We start from the raw sequence: 22,681 nt of genomic DNA, 5'->3' as shown, positions 1-22,681 counted from the left end.
ATGTCTTTGTAAACACAGCATCTACCTGCACAGTAACTGCTGGAGTTACTGAAAGAGTTACTGGAGTTAGTGAAAAGACTACAGTACATGTAAGGCAACCACCAAACCTACATACCTATGAATAAATGATCCAATTTGCAAATGCATACACACAGCTTGTCTTGAGCTTGTAGATAAGTACTGCCAATAAAATAGGACTCTCTGGAGCAGATAAACATAAACCTATTGGCACCAAGGCTAATGCCAGGTGTGGGCTAGAGGAGTATAAAGCCCCCCAGGATTGAGGTGTGGAGCAGTGGAACTGTGTTCTCTGGAGTGATGGTGCTTCACCCAATACTTTTATGATGAGTTGGGGACTTGGGGATGAGATGGGGTGATGATCACCCAACATCCTGACATCACTAAAACAAACCTAATGCAATCATCACAACAATGCTCCAAACTCAAGTAGAAAGTCTTCCCTGGACATTAAAGACAGTTACTTCAACAAAAGCAACTATTTTAATACCCTTGATTTCTAAAAAAACAAACAAACAAACAAACAGAATAAACAAAAACAAAAATGAATGAATTAACTGTTGTCCCAATACTTTTATCCACAAATATCCATGTATTACAGTACAATTCATAAAGCTACATATATAAGCCTTATATGATGCTTTATTGTGTTAAATTAGATGTTGGGAATCAACAGAGAACCCCTTTTCTTCTAACTAACCCTCAAATTACCAACTATGTTTGCCCAGTACTATATACAGTATATACATACTGTATATAAACGTTACATCATCAGTAATATCACCATTAGTATTACACATCTCTTTCCATCACTTTGGTAACAGTTGTTAATTACAACTCCTGCCAATAAAGCTATTTGAACTGGAATTTGAGAGAGGTGTCCTGTGGTGGGGCACGAGCAGACAGTGAAAAATAACTGGAAAGATTTTCTCTGCTGGTAAGAGCTATGACTCTTGGCCTGGCCTCAGTAAGGAACAGAGACAGCGCGCGAGAGAGAAAGTGCATTAGCTAAGCTTTTTGTGGCATCACAGCTAGCCTGAATCATGGTTCGGGCGCGGGCCCCAGTATGTGTCGCTACGCTAAAACCCGGCTGGCGCAAGCCACTGACGGTGAAGAGCTGGAGGGGGGTTTGATGGATGACATTCGTGCTCGTGGCTGAAGGGAGACGCAGACAGGCGAGCAGGGGAGGAGAGAAAAAAAAGCCAGGGAAAGGAACGAGATCAAAAGGAACGCGCGAGACCCGCGCTTCACGTCTACTCAATCATTCCCTGGATGGGTACCATCTCCCACCCACGCATCAGCGTGCTTCATGCTAAAAGCTAACTGCTAACCTCATGATGCGAGACTAAAACTGTGTTCCAAATGCACCCTACACACTGTTCCCTTCACTCATAAATATATAGAATGTAGCTGTACTATATCGAATAGAAATAGTCCCCTAATCACTATTCCCTACATTACAAAATCAATGGCACAATATTGAACACATTTTTAAGGAATGGTACCCAATTACAATTTCCCATATTAGAAAAAGATGGGCACTCTGTAGAACACTGTTCTGGGGAACGTAAATGATCCCTAATCACTATTCTCTACATTAGAAAATCACAGGCACTATATAGAACACTGTTGTAGAAAATGTATATGGTCCATAACCACTATACCCTACCATAAAAAATCACAGGCACTATGTAGAACACTGTTCTAGGGGGCGTAAATGGTCCCCAATCACTATTCCCTACATAAGGAAATCAAAAGCACTAAATAGAACACTGTTATCCCTAAATTACTATTGCTTACCTCAAAACAAAGGCACTATGTAGAGCACTATCATATAGAGTAAAAATAGTACCCTAATAATTTCCTCTAGATCACGACATGGAACACAACTACAGGAAACAGGTCCTTATTCTACGTTAGAAAACCAAGGGCACTATATAGAACACTGTTCAGAAGAAGGACGTACCAGATTCATAACTGCAGAAACAAGCATGTCATGTATCAGTGTGTGTGTATATATTTAAATGTATATGTGTGTGTGTGCGCACACATGTGTATGTGTGTGTGCATCCACTTATGTGTAAGTGTGTGTGTAAGTAGAAAGGCATGGAGAACAAACCCGTATGTGAAATAATTGCCCCGGCATTTTTTGGATAACGTGCACCCTAATGGTCCCCAGCTGAGCACAGGCATCTAGACCCATTTAAAGGCCACTGTAAAACTCCACAGGCCTTCAACACGCCTTCCAAAACAATCAGCCTGCTATAATCAGGATGTGTGTGTGTGTGTGCATGTGTGTGTGCGCTATAAAATGGCTCCTCTGATGCCGAATGGCCCCTAAGAAGGCGGGTGCAGCCACACATGCCAGCCACCTTAATGCCAGGCCCGCTGGCTCTGTGCCCCCGCGCTGCCTATATATTACAGCCATGTGTGTTTGTGTATGTGTATGTAGACTCACTACAACAGTTACCTATGCATTTATAGCATAGGTGTAGGTTTATGTGGTGTAAGTGTGTGTGTGTCGTAGGGTTGAAAGCTATAGCTAAAGGCCTCATTTAAGAATTCAAGAATTCTTAATGAACAGAAAAGAAAAAAGGAAAAAAGGGAAAAGAACTATGCAGGTTATGCTAGCAGTCATGATACTGACAAGAGCTGAAGTTAACCTGATATAAAGCAATAAACTGACTTTACATGAAATGAACCACCAAATTACAATAAACCCCCTCGCGTCAGTCATGTTTGTGAAAGGTCAGAAACGACTGTGTTAACTAGCTGTCTTCTTCCCTGAATGTGCCCAGATCCTGCATGATTCAGCCACGGGCCTCCTGCTTCGGCAGCTTTGTGGCCTGTGGCGAAATAAACAAGAGGAGATTCGCTTTTCCCTTGGCTGTTATCACGCTGATGCATTTCCAGCTTTGGCTCCATTCCCTGCATAGCTTATGGTTAAGGAGGCCCTTTCATCTAGCCCAGTGCCTTTAGCAAACACACTGCTAGCGCCATGGCTAACGTAGCATAGCACGTTGGAACAAGTCCTTGCTGGTGTGAATAAAATCTGATAAGATTGAGGTTTCATTTCACACGGGGCTCCCAGAGAGGACCTCTTACTGACGTGTCCATACACCGTCAGTGTAAAGCTACAGATTGCAGTGTCCTCAGCCATTATAAGCATGACATAGCAGAAAGCTAACATATTATGCTGTATTTGAGGACCGTGTTGCATTCTTTAAAGACAAGGGCTGCTTGGAGAAACAGTATTAAAGAGCACCCAAATGCTTTTGTGGTGAAACTGATGCTGGTCTTTATAGACGAATATATGTAAATGTGTTGGTTTATATGACATCACAAAAACACAAAGTAATAAAAGAAAATAGGCTGTATGTACTGATATACTACAACAAACGTATTCCAGTAGGGGCCCTTCAAATATACCTTTGGTCTTTAAAGAACGTTCAATGGGTGGTCCTTTAAGGAGATATTCTAGCATGCTCATTTTGTTTAGAGCCACTAAAAAGCTTCGTTAGGGAACTAAAAGTGGCTCACTCAAAAAAAAAAAAAAAAAAACCTTTCTGTCATGTTTACTTTTAAGAGCGTATGTTAGAGTCTGGGCTGGTTTAGACAGTGGAAACAGTATCCACAGCAGAAGCACAGTATATGGTCCAGTCATGGTAAGCACATGGCATTTATCACATCAAGACAAATCAAAATCAGTGCCACACTTAACTCCTCGGCTTGAGGAAGAAGAGAGAAAAAAAGGCCAGCTGTAAAAGCATATGAAGACGGCAGGGTTTAAAAGCCCTCTTCATGCTTTTACTGTACCACCCAGATTGTGTCTACACAACATGACAATAATGGTGGCAGTCAAAGCCACCGTAACCAAGCCCATGGTTTCAGGGTAATAATGCTGAAGCCTCCACTGCACTTTACTACTGAATTAAGCTCTGCCAAAGTGTTCTCTCTCTTGACATGAGCCTTTTTAATGTCTACAGAGTTGTGGCTGTTTTTCCTTAAACAGCCACAGCGTCAGATTTCGCATATTTCGAAGCTTAGCATGTCACTCTTCCTCTGGTTGAAGAGTGTGTGTTTGTGAGGCACAACAGAGAACAGCCAGGAGTGAATGTAGCACGGCAGGTTTGTGTGTGCTGCCGCGAAACCTTCATGGTCTGCGTGAGGCGGAGAGGAGAAAAAGGAGAGAAGAGTGGGTTTAGGAGGGGATTAGCATGTGTGTGTGTGTGTGTGTGTGTGTGTGTGTGTGTGTGTGTGTCTGTGCATCACAAATTGTGTGGACACAAACATCCCCAGAAAGCCATATATATATATATATATATATATATATATATATATATATATATATATATATATATATATATATATATACACCAGACAAGGTATAAAACGAGTGTGTGTGTGTGTGTGTGTGTGTGTGTGTGTGTGTGTGTGTGTGTGTGAAGCTTAACTGGCCATGGAGCATGACACTAGAGCTAACTCTGAACACATCTTTCTGTCTCTCCAAACATTTGCAAACACTCTCCAATCACTGCTTACTGCCTTACTGGGTGAGCAGACAAAGGGGGTGGTGGACAGAGAAGGACAGAGAGAGAGAGAGAGAGAGAGAGAGAGAGAGAGAGTATGTATGTATACAGAGAGAGTGTAATTATTATAACTTTGGAAAACAGGAAAAACTTTTTATGGCGTAATAAACACTTCCCATGGCAAAGCAATGCAGTGCTGCATCTCTATTCATAAGCTAGAGACTCTCTCATGATACCACAGGGAAGGTTACTATACTCTGGAAAGAGCTGGATTTAACTCTTAACTACACTGCAGGCTTTATATTCATCCTAATCCGAACTATGAAACTAACATTATGTGCACTGTGTAGTTGTAAAGGACAGGCCAACAGGCAGATCTGGAGTTTAAGGAGAAACATTTAGAAGGAAGGGCAAAAGGATGTCCCTAGTTTGTTTCAGCCGTGTGTCTGGCTCTGAGATGCAATGTGAACGAGCTGTTAGGACGTGTTCATTTGACAGACACAATGTCACACTGTTCCTCTTCACCGCAGCCACAGATAGCAAACTTTTCCCTGTGCATTAGGGCGAAAAAAAAAAGAAAAAAAAAAGCTATGCACAGAACAATGATGTTCTTAATCACAAAGAAAAAAACCTACTGTTAGCTTTCCAAAGTTGTGACATAGTTGGACAGAATGCATGCAGTTTCTCACAAAATTAGTGGGAGAAAGACTGAGAGAGAGAGAGAGAGAGAGACAGACAGAGAGAGGATGAAAAAGTGAGAGGGAGAAAAAGGAAAACATCTGGCGAACACCGTCAGCACATGCTGAAATTTAGCGGCGGCGCTCGCAGCCTAAATTAGTGGCGAGTTTTATTCCCTGCTGTGGTAGGAAAAATATCAAATCTGTTGCCATATGACTACCATAAAGCGGTATGTGGAGCGTTTGATGCCTTCATGTGGGAGACTTTAACTCCTTCCAGGGATCCAAGTGGAGAGCACATGCCGCGCCGGCCTGGCTCGCTAACGCATCCAGCATGGACGAGGCTGACCCCCGCCAGCACACGACACCAATCAGCCCAACGTGGGGTGGTCTCCTCCAGCCCCAGAGAGCCACAGCTCTGCCCAAAGGCCAGAGAAATGACCACCACCATGGGGGTCTTTGAGACTTTGCCAAATATTGCATGATACAATAATAACGGCCATAAATAAAAAACATAGAAACTAAAAGCCCAGGACCAGGGGGCGCAGCCATGACCATTAGCTAGCTAGTATTACTTCATTTAACCCTATGTTCATTTAACTTAGCTTAGCTTAACCTTAACTCTTACAGGCAGCTCATTTGCATTTCTCAGGACACCCACATGATTAAGGGCTGCTCTGTTGGGAATCAAACACCTGGTCTTATGTACTCTGGAGCCCTGATACAGCTCTTCTCACTGCAAATACATCTGTCAGAAACTGTCACAAACTTTTTTATTAACGGTTTTGCATAAGAGGGTAATGCTCAGATTCCGGCTCGTTTGCAAGTAAAACAAAAGATAATAATAAATAATGTATAACATTAGAAAACATACAAAGGGTTCAGTGAAAAGAAAATAAGTAAAGTATCTGATATGTTGGTGACAGGAACACAGGTTTTGTGACTTCTGTATCCACACTGTTTTATGTGATTTAGCTTTCTTGTTTTCTCTTACAGTAGGTGTGTTTCCTAGTGTATTTATGTTAAAAGTAGGGGAAACCTTATCCCAATATCTATCTAGTTTCAGTTTTCTCCCAATATGTGTTATTGTCATTTGTGAAGTGACACTGAGCTTGAGAAAAGCACTATGCAAAAAAACAACAACTCTTTTTATGTTAAATACACTTAAATACTGTCACACAAAAAGATCACATCTTCAAAGAGAAAGACAAATACTTCTTCTTCAGTGTAAAAAGATTTCACTCCAAGACATTCTGGAGCATTTCTGTTGGTCCATTCATCATGAAACAGGGATACTGTGTGAAGAACAACTGCCAGATTCACATTATGTCAAAAAGTAAAAAAATAGAGATGCACGATTTGCACATGACAGCAATGATATTTCATTTCTGTCACATAAAAAAAAAAATTGCAGCGTTACAGGAGAAGAAAAAATCCTTCAATGCATTCAATTCAAGATTAATATTAAGTCGTTTTCTATTGGTTCCATTCATCATGGAATTTGAAGACAAAGTAAAGAACAACTGTCTGATTCAACTCCTGACAAGTGAAAGTGAAAAGCAACAAAGACCTTGCATCTTAATTTTTGCATGACAGCAATGATGGACAGACAGATGAGTGAACAGGTGGATAGATAGATATGTGGATAGATAGACAGCGAGCAGCCTTACAGCTTTAGGTGTAATGCTGTAGATGTAGTTCTTCAACTGAATAGAAAAAAAAAACAAATGTGATAATAGCCATAATTATAAACTGCACAATATAAAAGTCAGTCAATGTAAACAGCACAACATATATAATAATGCCGTAGAAATAGCATCATAGTCTAAAAATAGCTATTCTTTAGTTGAAATATGATTCATACATCAGTAGAATGATATAGATTGAGTCAGTGCTGGTGGGCTAGTCACACTGAAAACTGAAGTTCGAGTTAAACCTCCTTATAGGCCTGAGCACATCTGAATAGTGCTACAGTGTAGATGGGTAGCTTTGAAAAAGCCTTTGTAAACTGTAGACCACTATAGTCAACTTTGAACTCCAAACACCCTGTCTCACACTGTGTGAAAAAAAAAAACATCTTTCATATCTGCAAACCATCTCTCCCTCCTTCCTCTGTCGTACGCACGGCACCTATCTCTCATCACACACACACACACGAATACACAAACACATACACCCAAACTGCCACTGTAACCTCTAATCACAACCCCGAAGGCTGGACATCAAATGCTGTGAAGTTGAAAACAGATGATCAGAGGTAATTAACGCAGTTTCATATGCAAATTTAATTAATGCAAAACTACAAAGTCATTATGCAAATGGAGTTTTCCTTGAGCCTCTGTGCAAATATTCATCACTCGGAACAGGGATCAGTCTTCCCATCTTTTAAAAAAATCACTTCCCCTCTCTCTTTCACACACATGCTCACACACACACACACACACACACACACACACACACACATACAAACACCCACATGCGCACTCGCACCGCTCTCTTCAGGGAGAATGTATAAATGTGAGTGAAGTTATTTTAAACTTGAGGTGTTGTTTTTTTTTTTGTTGTTTTCTGGCACGACACCAGGCCCTCGCTATCAGAGCAGGCAGCTGAGAGACTGGCGGAGATGATTTGGCACTGAAGCGAGACAATGCGACCGTTAGACTGGGACCGTATGAATATGCATGACACTGATTACTTTCCATGATTAAAGACTACTCTAATATTTAAATGAGAGCATGCTCGGTGATTAGAGGAACATTGGAAAGGGCCGACGTGCACGCATGTACAGTTGCTTCCGTGGATGACAAACGATTTGCTGTGCAGTGTATTATGAGCGTACGGTGTAGGTGCAGTCCATGCAGCTTTGCGCTTGTCAAAACCTCACATTTGTGAGATTTTATCCTTTTTGAGCATTTTTGTTTCACACTATTTGGAAACAACAGCTAAACAAACCAGATGAAATCAATTAAAAGAAATGAAAAGAGTGATTCTATGCAACGCAATCCAAATATGTTTAATATGATATAACAAGAAAATCTTGTACCTCCTTTTTATTATTCTTTATACCCTATATGGAAATGCAGCTGCCCTTAACAGTGTGTGTGCATTTCATGATGAATAGACCAATAGAGACGCTAAAATCTTAGCTAGAAACATTTGTACTTCAACTGTAAGGCTGTCATTTAGTCACTGTGACCTTTTTGAGTCTTAGGAGAGGTGTGAAACAAGCAGAGGTGGAAAGAAAGCACAGAGAAACTATAAGTAAAGTAAGTGAAAGTGTTTTTACTGTATCAACATTTTGCATCACTAAGGGGAAAGCATGGAGCCAAAAACATGCTTAAGAGAATTTCAGAATATGTACTTACATTTAAACACACCCCAGCCTAGCTGTGGGCAGTTACATTTTACACTGAAATAAATCAGATCTGATTTTTTAGTATAAAAAAGCTGATTTTTAAGCTCATTTTAGCTTTTTACTGAGATTTATAACACGTTTTGAAGGTGTAAGAAATAAGAAGTATATTCGTTATACTGGAAATCTAATCAAGTAAAAGGGCAAATCTTCAGATTTAAAATCATTTTCCACCCCTGGGTAACAGTGCTACAAGAGCAACCAATGACCATGTGGTTTCCCGAGCACACTATGGGTACCAGTACCGAAAACTGACTGAAAACATTACATTAACCCTATAAAACCGAACATTTAATTGGTAAAACATTCAGAGTGTGTGTGTGTGTGTCTCCATTGACTCATTAAAAATCTTCCCCAAGAGTAGTGTGTGAGCTGTATGTCCACATTAGTCATAGTAAAATGGATCAGCATGGAGTACTGAAGCTTTCTGTGAGCAACTGTATCGCTATCACTTTATAAAAGAAGCTCTATGCTTCCTTTATTGTTGGATGCACTGTGATTTTCTTAGAGTGTAGCACACAAATACATTTAAAGTTCAGTTTGGCTTAGTATCAACTATCGGTTGGTTTAACCTGGGTAAAAATAAAGAATAAGGAAAAAATCATCAGAATATCAGAATGAAGGGAGTAGAATAGATGCAGCATAGACAATTAAACTGACATAAATAGTCATGTTTTTGTCTTTGCACTAAAGGGCTAAAAGAGCTTTAGAGTGACATGCCACATAACAGTTTGACCATGCTGAGAGTCTGGCCTCGCATAGCTGGATGTAATGATGTTCATTGAGTGCTAAATATATAAATAAGATTTCATTTTAGAAATATAAAATCCAACTTCTATCCAACTTTTGAAGCCACCACATACAGAGTGATTAAGCCCGGTAGTCTACAGTTGTATAGTTATACCACCCCTATCCTGTTTACTATTTTGCATATCCTGCATGAGGGTGACTGTAGACTGTATCAGAAGCACCTCCACCACAATGTACATGTATCCACAGACATTAAAAAAAACTTCTTGAAAGACTTCTTGGCCTCTTAATCTTTAAAAAGCTCCTCAACGGTTCCTCACAGCTCTTAGCAGTGTGATAACCCTTGGCAACACAATGACGATTATAATCACATCTGGAAGCTGTGGTGTGTGTTGTGGCAGAGGCGCAGTGGTAAGCTGACTCAAATTCACAACTGCAAAGTTACACTGCCCGACCCCTTCGAGGCACACACAAGAAACACAATGAAACTTGTACATTTCCCTGCTGAATTCCGCCCTTGACCTGAATAAGTGAAGCACAATAAAAGCGCAAATGTTTAAGTAACGCTTTACAATGCCCACTGGGGCCAATAGCCAACACTGTAAGTCTCTGTGTGATTTACACAGACAAGCCCCCAAAGAGGTTCTACCTACAGCTCTCTCATTTAACAACACATACACAGTCCATCAAAAGTTTGAGGACAGCTTTTTTTATGCTAAACATTTCCATATTTTATATGGGTATAAAAGCAGCAGAAAATGTTTCAAATCATTATTTGATTACAAAAAAAAACATATTTATAAATAGTGTTTATTTTTCTGTCTATCCACAGAGAAGTTATAAGGAGTGTTATAGCCTGAAATAAAGAAAAAAAGGAGCACAGCCAATCAGAACAATCTATACAGAGTTTCTGTGATACATACATAAGTGGGAAAATATGTAATCTGAGAAATAACTGTGATGTGACATGGCCCTATAAGGAAAACACCAGCAACAAGCTTTTGTTAGCTTGAAGCAGCTCTGTGCTAATTGTTTGGAGGGAAAAAAAACTATTTTGCCCTAAAAAATATGTGTGTGTGTGTGTGTGTAGGGGGGGGTATGTGGACAAATGTGTTCACCTAAGGAGGCTATGTGTTGATTTTACCACATCTGTTTTGAAAGTGTATGATAAGGCATAGCAAAATAACAAAGGAAACATGTTCATCTGTACAATGGATATTTAGTAAAACTATACATCTACAGTTATGTGACTGTTATACCACATTCCTAAAGGAGCAGCTGTGGTGCATAAATATCAGTCTTTAAATCAGTTGTCACTATATAATCAGTGATCACCTTTTTCTAACTTGCCTATTAAGTCTTTTCAAAAATAGGCTTTCTGAATTCACACATGCTAGACATCTGGCTTCTGAGAACTCACATAACGACATTAATCTAAAGGGAATGGATAGGGTGGTGATAGTTTTATAAGAGGGCTGTTCTTGCCTCTTTTTTTTTTTTTGTTAAACCAGAGAGATGACCCCCTCAAAAATCAATCCCTGACTATAACAGTAAGGATAGAGAGTCATTTGAAAAATTCAATGGCACTGATGCTTCAGGCTGAGGGCTGGGGATAACTGCCCCTTCGGCCCAGCCAGTGATGCCAACTAGCTGCCCCATGGGGGCTGTGAAGGGGAGAAAATGGGTTCAAATTTCGGCCATGGCTGCCCCGCGCCGGGATTAGCCCTGTGGGACAGAGCTGGATGAAAGCCCATATCTCTACACATTCACTTTCTCCTCAAGGAAAGTAGAAGGATGTTAACACAGTCAGATTTCTGATGATCCTGCTTTTGTACAGTGGCAGATGGCCATCAGTTCCAAAGACATATCTGAATACTCCAGGGTGTAAATCATGACAAATTGAGTTCAATTATGATTGTTAAGAAAACAATTCGGTGTATCCTGACATTTCAAATTTTACTGAATTGATTACTTGTTATGATTAGAACCCTTCAAAAATACACTAAATTTAATATGAAAACATAGGAATATAGACAATGAAGTAATGCACCTTGATTTATGATGCTTAATGTATGAGTGTTTTATTGAATGCTGTTCTAATAAATTCTAATTCATTATAATATTACAAAAATTATGCAGTTGAATCACCACCTCCAGCTTGGCAAACTGCATTATTAGGAATCTAAACTAAACTAAATTCACACCAGGACACACTATGAAGACAGCAATAGCTGAGAATTACTGACAAGCTGAATCGGGGGGAGTTAATGTTGTGAACTCATCACACTCTATCCTTTGGCAATCTGTATATGTTCCTCCTGCCCCCAGGCACATAGCGCCATTTTTTTTATTTAATTAGACCCATTAAATATAACCTAATTTCCCTGAAACTGAAAACGGTTAAGTAGCAGCCTAATACACTGAGTAAAGCTTGCATGCTGTGAAAAATCCAGTTCAGCCTCCAGCACTACTCTGTTCAGCATAGCTAAAGGCAGCCTTCAATTCACTGCAGCGTCTGATTGCTAACAAATACTATTAACACCAACAGTGAGATAAAGAGAGAGAAGTCCAGCAGTAGCACTTGATCAGTAACCAGTAACTGTAAAAAAAAAAGAAAACTAATCTGAATACAAGCATTTACCTGCTGGAGAAATTGTGCAGCAGAACATCTGTCGGTGTGTGTGTATGTTTGTGTGTGTGTGAGAGACAGAGTGTGAGAAAGAGTGCCACACAGAAAGATGTATGTGTGTCTTAGAAGTGCCTCTCTCTCTTTCTGTATGTGTGTGCGTGAAGTGAGACTAGTCTATGAGGGTTATAAGTGTTGCAGAGTTGAGGCCTGAATTGTGTGTGTGTGTGGCTTTACAGCTCTGCTGCCGCTTGAATGAGAAAGCTCTGTTATTAATACCTCTCCATTTCTCACAGCTATTGAATTTAAATGGGCTTTTTTAACCTCCTTCTATCAGAACACAGAGAAGCTCCTTCCAAACACACACTGCAAGCTTTTACCTCTTCTTCTTCTTTTTTAACAAAATTGGTTTCATCTGCCAAAGTGCTCAAGGCTGCTGTGTGATGTTTTACTCACAGTGAGAGAGAGAGAGAGAGAGAGAGAGATAGGGAGAGAAAGAGGGTGAAAGAGAGAGAGAGAGCAGTTCTAATGAAATCATCTGACAGCTATTAATCCCTCTTGAAGGCTCATGTCAGAGTTAAACGGAAAATCTGTGACGGAAGTTATCCGCAACGATCAGGTGAAAAGCATGCATGCTTGTGTTTGTGTGTGTACATTCAGGATCAGGCTTTCCAAGAGTAAGCATGTACAGCATGTGTCAGTTACACTTATTTAACACTTATGTGTGGGTGCATGTATCTGTACTATACAGGTACCAAAATATTGTGTGTGTGTGTGTGTGTGTGTGTGTGTGTGTGTGTGTGTGTGTGTGTGTTTATGTACAACAGACTGTCTGGAGATATTCCGAACAGCACATGTTCACTGACATCTACTTCAACTAAAGCACTTCTGAATATTCCAGAATATTCAAACTCTATTTAAATCAACACTGTATACCCTAGTATTTTTTCAGTGTTACTTATTCAGTTATTCAGTCTATTCAGTGGGAGACGCCTTTTTTGACACTCTTTGTTGTTAATAAATGCTTAAATGAATCAGTGTTCCACTCTTTCTACACTCATATGCTCTTAAAATGAGGTACTAAAGTGTACCTTTTTGGATAACAATGCTGTCAGCAGCTTCAGTCAGGGAAAGCAGTTGAACCATAGTGTATTGCAATTATTTTTGTGTTTTTGTATTTTATACTTTGTGTTTGGCTTGCGATCAGGTCTTACAAATGCATTCCAACGTATTTGTAAGACCTGATCCCTTTCCCATTCCCATCTACAAGGAAAATGAATGTAAAGCACTATTAAAACTCATTGATACGTAATCTGACCTTAGAGAAACCATTCTGTACCTTTCAGAGGGTGTTTACATTGTTCGTACCTTGGGGGACTGAAATGCATCTGTGTCGTACCGTTTCAGTCTGACAATGTAATGTAATATGTCTGATTGAGCTGAAGAAGCTTCAGGAGCATCTAAATGGGGGAATCAGGTGGATCTGATTACAGCAGCAATAAAACTCTGCAGGAGAATCAGCAGGAGCTCATCTCATTAATAATCACTTACTGCACACATTTACATTGAAAAAAAAAACTGATGCATTGAATTTACTTGATGTGCCCATCATTTACACATGAATTAAATGTATATTACATCCGTGTGCTGTTATGTTTGGTAATAACTGCTGGTCTAATGTATTTCGTGCGTCAATTATGTACACTGCTGAATACAGCCCAACCAATACATTGCTTTCTATTTTTTATGCGTAAACTCTTTAATTCTACAGTAATAAACATGGAATTGAGTGTTCTTGAAAATCAAAATTAGAAACCAGCCAAGTATTTTGTATGTTGTATATTTTGCAGTATTATTTGTGGGGTATTATTTGTGCACTACTCTTACCATGACTGCAAGTATTAGCTCCACCATTTAGTTTTATTATACGAACTAAAGAAAATCCTTTTACATTGTTAGTGTTGCTTTTAGGCCTCTGGCCTGTAGTGAATATGCGTGCGGTGGTATGCATTATCAGTGGTGTACCTCCCATACTTCTCTGCCAAGCCTCAGCCCTTAAAAGCACCCGTCCTGCACCTACCTGTCAGGATGGTTTCCTGCTTGGGGCAGATTCCTCTCGCAGGTGTCAGTCGTTTCTCCTCGTCCTCCCCGCCCGGCGTCACCTGGATACCGATCTCCACGGGACCGGCCCGCGGCGGCCTGGGGGACGAGGGTCCGCTACCCCTGTCGCCCGGTTTCTCATAGCAACCGCCTGCGCCCCTGCACAGCCTCCGCTTGTGTTCGATGAAGGCCAGGATATCTCCCAGGGGGAAGTTGGTCTGGCACTGGCCGCAGGTCAGCAGGTCTCTTTCGCCAGCCACTGGGCTGACCAGAGAGGGGTCAGGAGAGTGGCAGTCAGTGTCTGCATCTTGGGTGGATTCATCTATGGAAGAGAAAGAGGGAGCAAAACAGAAAAGATGTTAACCAGTTGGATAACTGAAGACCACATATTTCTGATTGTGGTTATAATTATTATATTTTTATTATCCCTCAGCCTGCTTTTGTTAATGTATGTTCATTTTAATTCTGATTCCAATTTGTGAATCAGGTTGTGAATTTGCTTGTGAATCTTCTTGTGATTCTGATTTTGATTCGTCTTATGAATCTAACATTGATTTTGATGGCGACTATAATTCTACTTCTGATTTTGATTCGTATTGTGAATCAGATTGTGAATTTGCTTGTGAATCTGCTTGCAATTCTGATTTTGATCCTGATTCAAGTGAGGAATTGTGGTTTTGAATCAGAATCTCATTTTGATCCTGTTATTATTGAGATTCTGAGTTTTACACATGAGGAAGATGAACATGTTTAAGAGATCTTTAACATAGCAAATTAAGCAACCATGGGCACTTTAACCCTCAACTTGAAGGTTTATAGGTTTCTAACTTATTGAGTAAAAAAATCTGGACATCATGCTGTAATAAGAATAAAGAACTAAAGTCCATGTCCACATACTGAGTAACATGATCAACAGATGTTTCATAGAAATATGAAAAGCAATAAATAAGGGTTATAATAGGCGTAATAGAATAGAGGAATAAGTAAACGCACAGTTTGAGGAGACATGATACAGCCTGTAATAGAGTACAGTGTGATATGGATATTTGTACAATGACACATTGTGGTACCGATGATGCATTCTGAGCAGTGTTGTGCTGAGCAATAGAGGCTTGTCAGCCGCAGTGCATCAGTAAGTCTAAACTGTTTTGGATTACAGCCATTTCTTTGACCTCAAATGAGCTGATTTCTCTTTATTCCATATTAATTTAGAGGTAATCACACTCCTAAACCAGACTCAATACTAAGACCATATTCCCCATTTCATAGCTTCTACCCAACCTCAAAGTGACCACAACACACATTCACTCAGCTGTCATATTAACAGCTAACGTAACTGATACACTGCAAGCTTCCTATAATGCAGACGTTACAGCCAGACTGCGCCTTCGTCTGTAGCAGGCGTTCTACTTTCTTCATGCTGCAATATCACACACCGCAAAGCCGAAACACCTGTGAACTACAAACTGAGATCAGACAAGGTGTATGTGTGAGCATGTGTGTGTGTGTGTGATAGCAGTGCAAAAACACAGGATCCTGCAGTGGCATCGTTGCTTCCGGTCTACTTCTGTGCATGCTGGACCGGATGCTGGAGAGGTGCATATGCACTGTACAGGTAGATCAGAAAAAGCTGAAGAGCATTTGCTGAAGCCACAAAAGGGGGGTGAGGGAGTGTGTGTGTGTGAGTGTGTGTGCTTCGGAGAGCCGCAGGCCGCTTCGGTTTTCACATACGGCACAGCGCAGGTGCAGTCCGGGAGAGATCAGTTGAGGATAGTTAAAAAAAAACAGCCGCGTCCTAGTGAAAATTTAGTGTCCTGTCTGACTGGTGCCTTCTTTTATGAAGCTACTGTCAGTTATTATCCAGTTATGCTATTTGTTATATACAGATATTAGTTATTATGTACGTTAGACCTTAAATGTGGAAGTTAACTGAGTGTATGTTGAATGTGTGAATTGTGACACAAATGCCTCCTGTTCCTTTTATTACCATGGTGTATTGACGCATGTGTTGTTACTGTCAGAAGAAATCCTGTATCTCTAAAATAGAACTTTTCTGCTTTGAGGAGGAGATAAAGTATTCTTAACCTTTAATGGACATTGAATATAAAGAGAGATTTGGGTGTCTGAAGTGATGCTTCACGATATTGAAAGAGTGATTTACACAAAAAAAACTTTTGACAAATCCTTCTTAACTTTCAATAGAAGTCTATGTAACAATATTTAATTTTATGTTGGTCTCTTACAATGTAAAGAAATAATGTTAGATTCACATTATGTCAAAATGTGAATCTAACATTACATATAAAAGATGTATGTGTATATATATATATATATATATATATATATATATATATATATATATATATATATATATATATGTATATATATATATATATATATATATAGATAGATAGATAGATAGACATATTATAAGTAAATATAAATAACATTCTATAGCACATTGTATGCATATTGTGAAGGCTCACTTCATCATATATATCTCTCTGCCTGTATCTGCACTCCTTGCTCTTCAGCTTTGGCACATCCTGTTTCTTCCCTTTTTAAAACTGTACCAGCATTTCACCCCTAAATGCAAACTTTAGACACACTTTCTTACTTCTAATTATTATACTTACACCCAGACTTAGTAGTTCCCACTCATCCACTTGCTCACTCATTCACTCATTCACTCACTCACTTACTCACTCACTCACTCATAATGTTTGTTTATAGACTCATTCTTTGTCTGTAACATAAACACTTCATATGTCTTGTACTGGGTCTAAGACAGGAAATACACTACCACTGTTATTATGGCCTTTCACACTATACTTACTCTACACTCTTAACCTAACCATTGTCTCATTATAGACCTCTCCAATAATGGTAGAACCAGTGCTTCCAGTATGCAAATAAGCCCCTGATCTCATCACTAATTTTTTTCCTGTTCTGTGAGCATCTTAAACCAAATCTCACATGTGCCAGATAGGTTTCTGTGGGTGTTTGCACAGGAAAGGTAAATCGGTTTGGTTTATCCAACTAATCTTTGACCATGTCAACGAAAGTTTTTTTCAATATCATATTTTGTCCTCACCGTGCAGTTCTTCATCTGACAGATATGAACACACCGGAGTGACGGTGAAGGAAAAGCTGCCAAAATTCACTCGGTATGTCACTCAAATCGTCCCGCCATGTTCACGCAGCAGCTGAAGGCCACTGCGAGATGGCGGCCATGAACACAGCCACAGCAGCAGCAGCTTTAGTGAAGTGTTGTAAGTGACGGGCCGTTGACACACACCTGGCCATCTGCACTCCACTCTCACTGTGAGATGAGAGAGGCCTCAGCATGTTTGTTCGTTCAGGGTTGAGTAACATTGCCAGAGGAGGAACATAAATGTCATGGAGCTGGCACAGTGCCAATGCCACAGGAATGCGCCCCCCTCAGAACAACTCAGCACCGCCACGGGGCACGGGGCAAAAAATGTAGGTGGGGCTGAGAACCACAGGGATATCATATGGGAAGAAAATAGAAGCGAGGTGTTGCAATCTGTGTCCAAGTCTATTAGCAATGATCAATGTGATCTATGGTCTTTTATAAGATGGAGTTGATTACCTAAAATATTCCAATAAAAATATATTATTAATATTATTATTATTGTTATTATTGTTAATATTAATATTATTATTTGAAATAACTTTGATATAATCTTTAGCCTTTTAAAAAAATGAAGTAAAAGAACAAGAAATATAAACAAAAGAATATATATAGAAATATAAACAAAAACAATTAATAATAATACAATAAAAATGTCTTATAATTAGCTTTAAAATCATTTAAATTGATAAAACTTTGCTGGAAACACGTTCTGAGGAATGCAAATGATATAAAATGTCATCACAGGGAGTGCAGTAAAAGAGTCCGGTCAGAATGCTGTTTGTGTGACAAGTGGTGCGGAGCTTGTTTGGCACTTGACGGGAACATAATGAGCGCAAATAAATAAATAGAAAAGATCAAACGACTGACTGTGAACCTCTCCTGCTTCATTTCCAGAGAATCGCATATTGCTGATACACTTTTGGCCTAGCAAATAATGAATTGCATGCAATGCATGTTTTAACCAACATGGCCTGGAGATTTTTATTTATTTATTTTTTTTACATATTCATATATCTGAATATTACATACTTTCAAATGAAGCCAAATGTTCAATAACATCCTCCAAAAAACTTTAAACGTGATATTATCAATGACACTGATGGAGCGGTAATTTAAGCAGCCGTACCACTTAGATGGCCTCTCCAGGGACAAATTTATACGGCAATAAATTGAATTAATTATATCCGGCTTAAGATAAAGGATTTGTAGTGAGTGTGGATTGGGAATGATACTCTGGGGATGACAGACACTGTACAGATTATAAACACTCTTATCGCACGTTATTCCTGAAGGCTGTAATCAGAGGGCAGCACAAATTCTGAAAAAAGAGCACACGAGCACACAAAAGAAAGGGGGCAATGTCAACTTTTGCAACTGCAAGATGCTCCTAAAGACTTAGAGCACCCCCTATCAGCTTGTGTGGTACACACTGCATGAGTAAATTTAGAGAAATCCGCCCACACATATCTCTGCATGATCCACCAAACTGACAAAAACAGGCATGTGAGCGGAACATTTCTACTCGTGAGGTAGATAGCTCCTGATGCCAAAGGTCAATCAGGTACACAAGCGCAGGCCTTATTCAGTGCATTTCCCTCCACCGACAAGTTGGAAGGAAGATACTCTGAGCACTAAAAGCTGATACAGGACGTTTCCATGGATTAAACAAATCACGTCTCCACCAAACTCTCTTCTTGACGAGATCAAGGTGTATCATACCACTGAGCAGTGGGTGACTTTTTTCTAACAGCGTTAGACTCATTAAAGCAAGCAAGGTGTCCTGCCTTAAGCTGTGTGTGTGTGTGTATATGTGTGTGTGTAAGCTGAATGGTCATTCAGACATGCTGTGCGTGCCTCCACAGGCCACCACACAAAACCATTATGAAACACTGAAGGATTTGCACTACATGCAATGAGCTGCAGGATTATGATGGACGTCCCCCTCCTACACTTAAACACTCGCAAGAGTTCATGCATTGACTCAAGTATTTTCACACAAATTTGTTAAGGCGAGAGTACGACATGGACTTTGATATACACTTTTTTGTCACGCGAAACCTTCTGTCTCCAAAATAGTAACTTTATAGGAAAAGGAACGTCTTAATGGATATTAGTTTTTTTTCCAAGTCATTTTGGAGCATTTCTATTGATCTTTTCTGGTACGATGTAAAGAACAACGTCCTGATTTAAATTATGTCAAAAAGTGAAACAGGAAAACAACAATTATATATATATATATATATATATATATATATATATATATATATATATATATATATATATATATATATATCATACAAGCATTAGCACTTCGATTAAGACAAACCATCTATTTTAAGCCGCAGTGTTTTTCCAGCTCTTTACACTGCACACCTGTATGTATGTGTATGTGTGTGTGTGTGTGTGTGTATGTCCTACATTTATTTTGATGTGTGAAATATGTCGATATTCCAGTTCCCTCTCTCTTTTTCATGTCCCGAACATGACCTATAGGTCTCATCACCCTAGGCCATGTCTCTGTTGAGCAACTGCCATGTCCTGTTCAGGGACGGTTGACTTAGCCAAATGAGGCGATTCTGGTTTTCCCCCGTTTGTTTGAGCCCTGAAAGACGTGACAACAACCTGCCAGGGTCAACCTGGGTTTTTTTTTCTCTCTGCATGCTTCACTTCTAGTCTGCCTTTTACGCAAACTTGTACGGTAAAACACACACACATGCACACTTCCTCGGACAGATGCACATAAATGGACACTTAAACAGAATGTGTTTGACAATGAGTCACATTCTCATCATTCTGCTCAAACACAAGTATTTATGAATATTCAGAGATACACCAGCACGAACATGCTCAAACACACACTGAGAAACACACACACATAGGTGTGTGTAGTTAGGGGTGTAACTTACATGCGTACTTTGAGTTTTCATTGCAAACGTTGGCTCATCTTTGTATGAACTCAGAGAAACTCTAAAATACCTTAGGTTAATTGGATTGCAATGCTTAGGAAAAACACAATATTCCTGAAAACTCCTTTAGAGTGCTTAAACCTGCCTTTATCTGCTTTCACTTCAGTCTTACCGTCTCTCCTGCTCCACCGGCTTTCATAACATATTGCATATATGCGATACAAGGCTCGTTAAGTGTTTCAGTTAAATAACTGATTAATATAGAAGGAACTGCATCGGGGTCTGGTCTCTTTATATAACTACTCCAGTTGTAGCGTAAAAACTCACAGAACCTATAATGAGCGCAAAATCAGAGGCCAAATAACTCAAGGAAAATGTTATAACGAGGCCCTTCACAACTAAAGAAGTTGCATGTGTTTATCAGTGGGGAAAAATGCGACTATCTTTAAACCAGACACCAATAAGTTGAGTAAAATCATAATCAAATGGCTAGACATTAAAATGAATATAATAAAAGCATAAGGCCTGATCAAATCAAAGGTCATATATATATATATATATATATATATATATATATATATATATATATATATATATATATTTACCAGCAAGCAATATTTAAAAATATATACATAAATAACAAGCTAAGAAATCGTACTGTGGTACACAGCCCAAATCTACTTCTTCCAAACAAATAAAAATCTACGCAATAGTCTGGCTCTCAACTCTTCACTAGGGAACAGACTGAGTGAAGCGTGCTGCTGTGAACTAGGCTGATTAGGCTGCTATTCAGAAAATGCATTTTAGCAGATTGAACGCTCGGAACGGGGTGCGTTCGAGTGCTGTTACATTTGATGGATGAAATTTCAGAACCCACCGGGGTGCTAGACGTGAACACCATTTGGGCCTGTGCCCTAAAAGATTTGTTTGAGGGCTGCTCGAGATCAGCCAGATCGGGCAGAAATTGATTATCTGAAGCTGATGTTGAGAACGTGGAGTCCAAAACGTGGAGAGTACTGCATGCTGCTGTGCAAATGAAACTAAAGGCAGCCGTGTGTGTGTGTGTGTGTGTGTGTGTGTGCCCTTCACGCTGTTCAGGTAAAATCTAAAATAGTGTTAACAAATAGGGGACACCTTCAGGTTGGGACAAGGCATAAGTAATATAAAAATATGGTTATTATATCTTTTATGGAGCAAACTTTTTAATTGCACACTATTTACATGCATTTATGACCTTACAGCTATTACGAAATGACTGGCCTGTAGAAAATGCCGCTTAACAAAGTCTGGATGCTTTTTGGCCTGTGTGTGTATGTGCACCTTAAATGAAGTTAAGGCCTTCAGTGGATCTCTGGGTTACTCTAACAATATGTTCCTACCTACTGTAGTTGTATCTATTATCTAAAGCTTAATTTACTACAAGAACAGCCAGTTTTGTATAGCACTGAAATGGACCAGCAGCTCAAAACACACACCTGAAAAGTGACACACTCAGCCTAAAATCACACATCTGTCATTTCCAGCTTTGTCCAGTTCTGTTGTAAACCAGTCTGTTCAGTTACATTGTCAGCCCAATATGTCAAAATGTCAAAATCAGCTAATTTCTCTAACTTTATCAAACAATTACACAAATGTATACTCATTTTAATAAGTTAAACAGCTTTAAACACGCTCTACCTTTTGATATTTGCCAAGATTATAGGCGCCACAGCCTCGTGACCCTTCATTCTGAAGTGTTACACAGTACTTATAGGTTATGTAAATATAAGTAAATAAAAATATATAAATGTAAGCAAACCTAAACCACGCACTCTCAACAACCCACTCAAGCTCTGTCTGAACGAGAGTCCAGCTATTAAAGCGCACCCATCCGACTGAGAGATAGAGACCCAATGTGTGTGAATGTGTGTGTGTGTGTGTGTGTGTGTGCGAACGAGTGAGTGAGTGTGTGTTTAATGTGCCAGTGAATAGGAAGGTCATACTCACGCTGTGCTCGCTCCCTGTGGGACAGGGATAGGTGCTGAGGGTTGCCCTGCTTGCGGCGGGACATTGTGCCCCCAGCATTTACCCTCGCATGGCACGGGGGGCTGCACCTGGGGGTCTCGAAAGCGCTTCTTTTGTTTTTGGTTGTTTTGTTGTTGTTTCCTTTGCTCCTCTTTCCTGTCCAAGAAGTTTTGTCTTCCTCAGAAAAGTGAGTCCTGCAGCAGCAGAAATGCTCCACTCGCTTTAAAGGCACAGTTTGTGGACAGTTTGTGGTGTTTTGGGGGGGGCTGCAATAGAAGATGAGAAAGAAGCAAACGCAGAAGCAGAAGCAGAAGATGATGAGGATAACGATGAAGGTGAAGAAGGTGACGAGGGCTCCTCTGAAGGTTCAGCCGTGTTTACTGTCCCAGCGGTGTGTGTACTCTCTCAGATCAGCAGAGTGTGGAGGAGTGTGTGTGTGCGCGTGCTCCTCTCACTCTCTCTCTCCATCCTGCTCTCCTCTCCTCTCCTCTGTGCCACCCGC

General features: G+C 39.9%; 1 protein-coding gene across 1 annotated transcript in view; it reads right to left on the bottom strand.

Annotated features, from left to right (window-relative positions):
- The window catches only part of bcl11bb (BCL11 transcription factor B b), a 34,177-nt gene extending 11,507 nt beyond the window's left edge, over positions 1 to 22,670 (bottom strand). The window contains exons 1-2 of the mRNA XM_072686633.1: positions 22,162 to 22,670; positions 14,093 to 14,434 (exon numbers count right to left, since the gene is read on the bottom strand). Coding sequence (XP_072542734.1) covers positions 14,093 to 14,434; positions 22,162 to 22,225 — 406 coding nt within the window. The 5' untranslated portion in view covers positions 22,226 to 22,670. The remainder of the gene's footprint in view (positions 1 to 14,092; positions 14,435 to 22,161) is intronic.
- Positions 22,671 to 22,681: the final 11 nt, after the last annotated feature.

Source organism: Salminus brasiliensis, chromosome 1 (assembly GCF_030463535.1).
Source record: "Salminus brasiliensis chromosome 1, fSalBra1.hap2, whole genome shotgun sequence".
Classification (NCBI taxonomy): Eukaryota; Metazoa; Chordata; class Actinopteri; order Characiformes; family Bryconidae; genus Salminus; species Salminus brasiliensis.
This window is presented reverse-complemented; position numbering and strand designations above follow the sequence as displayed.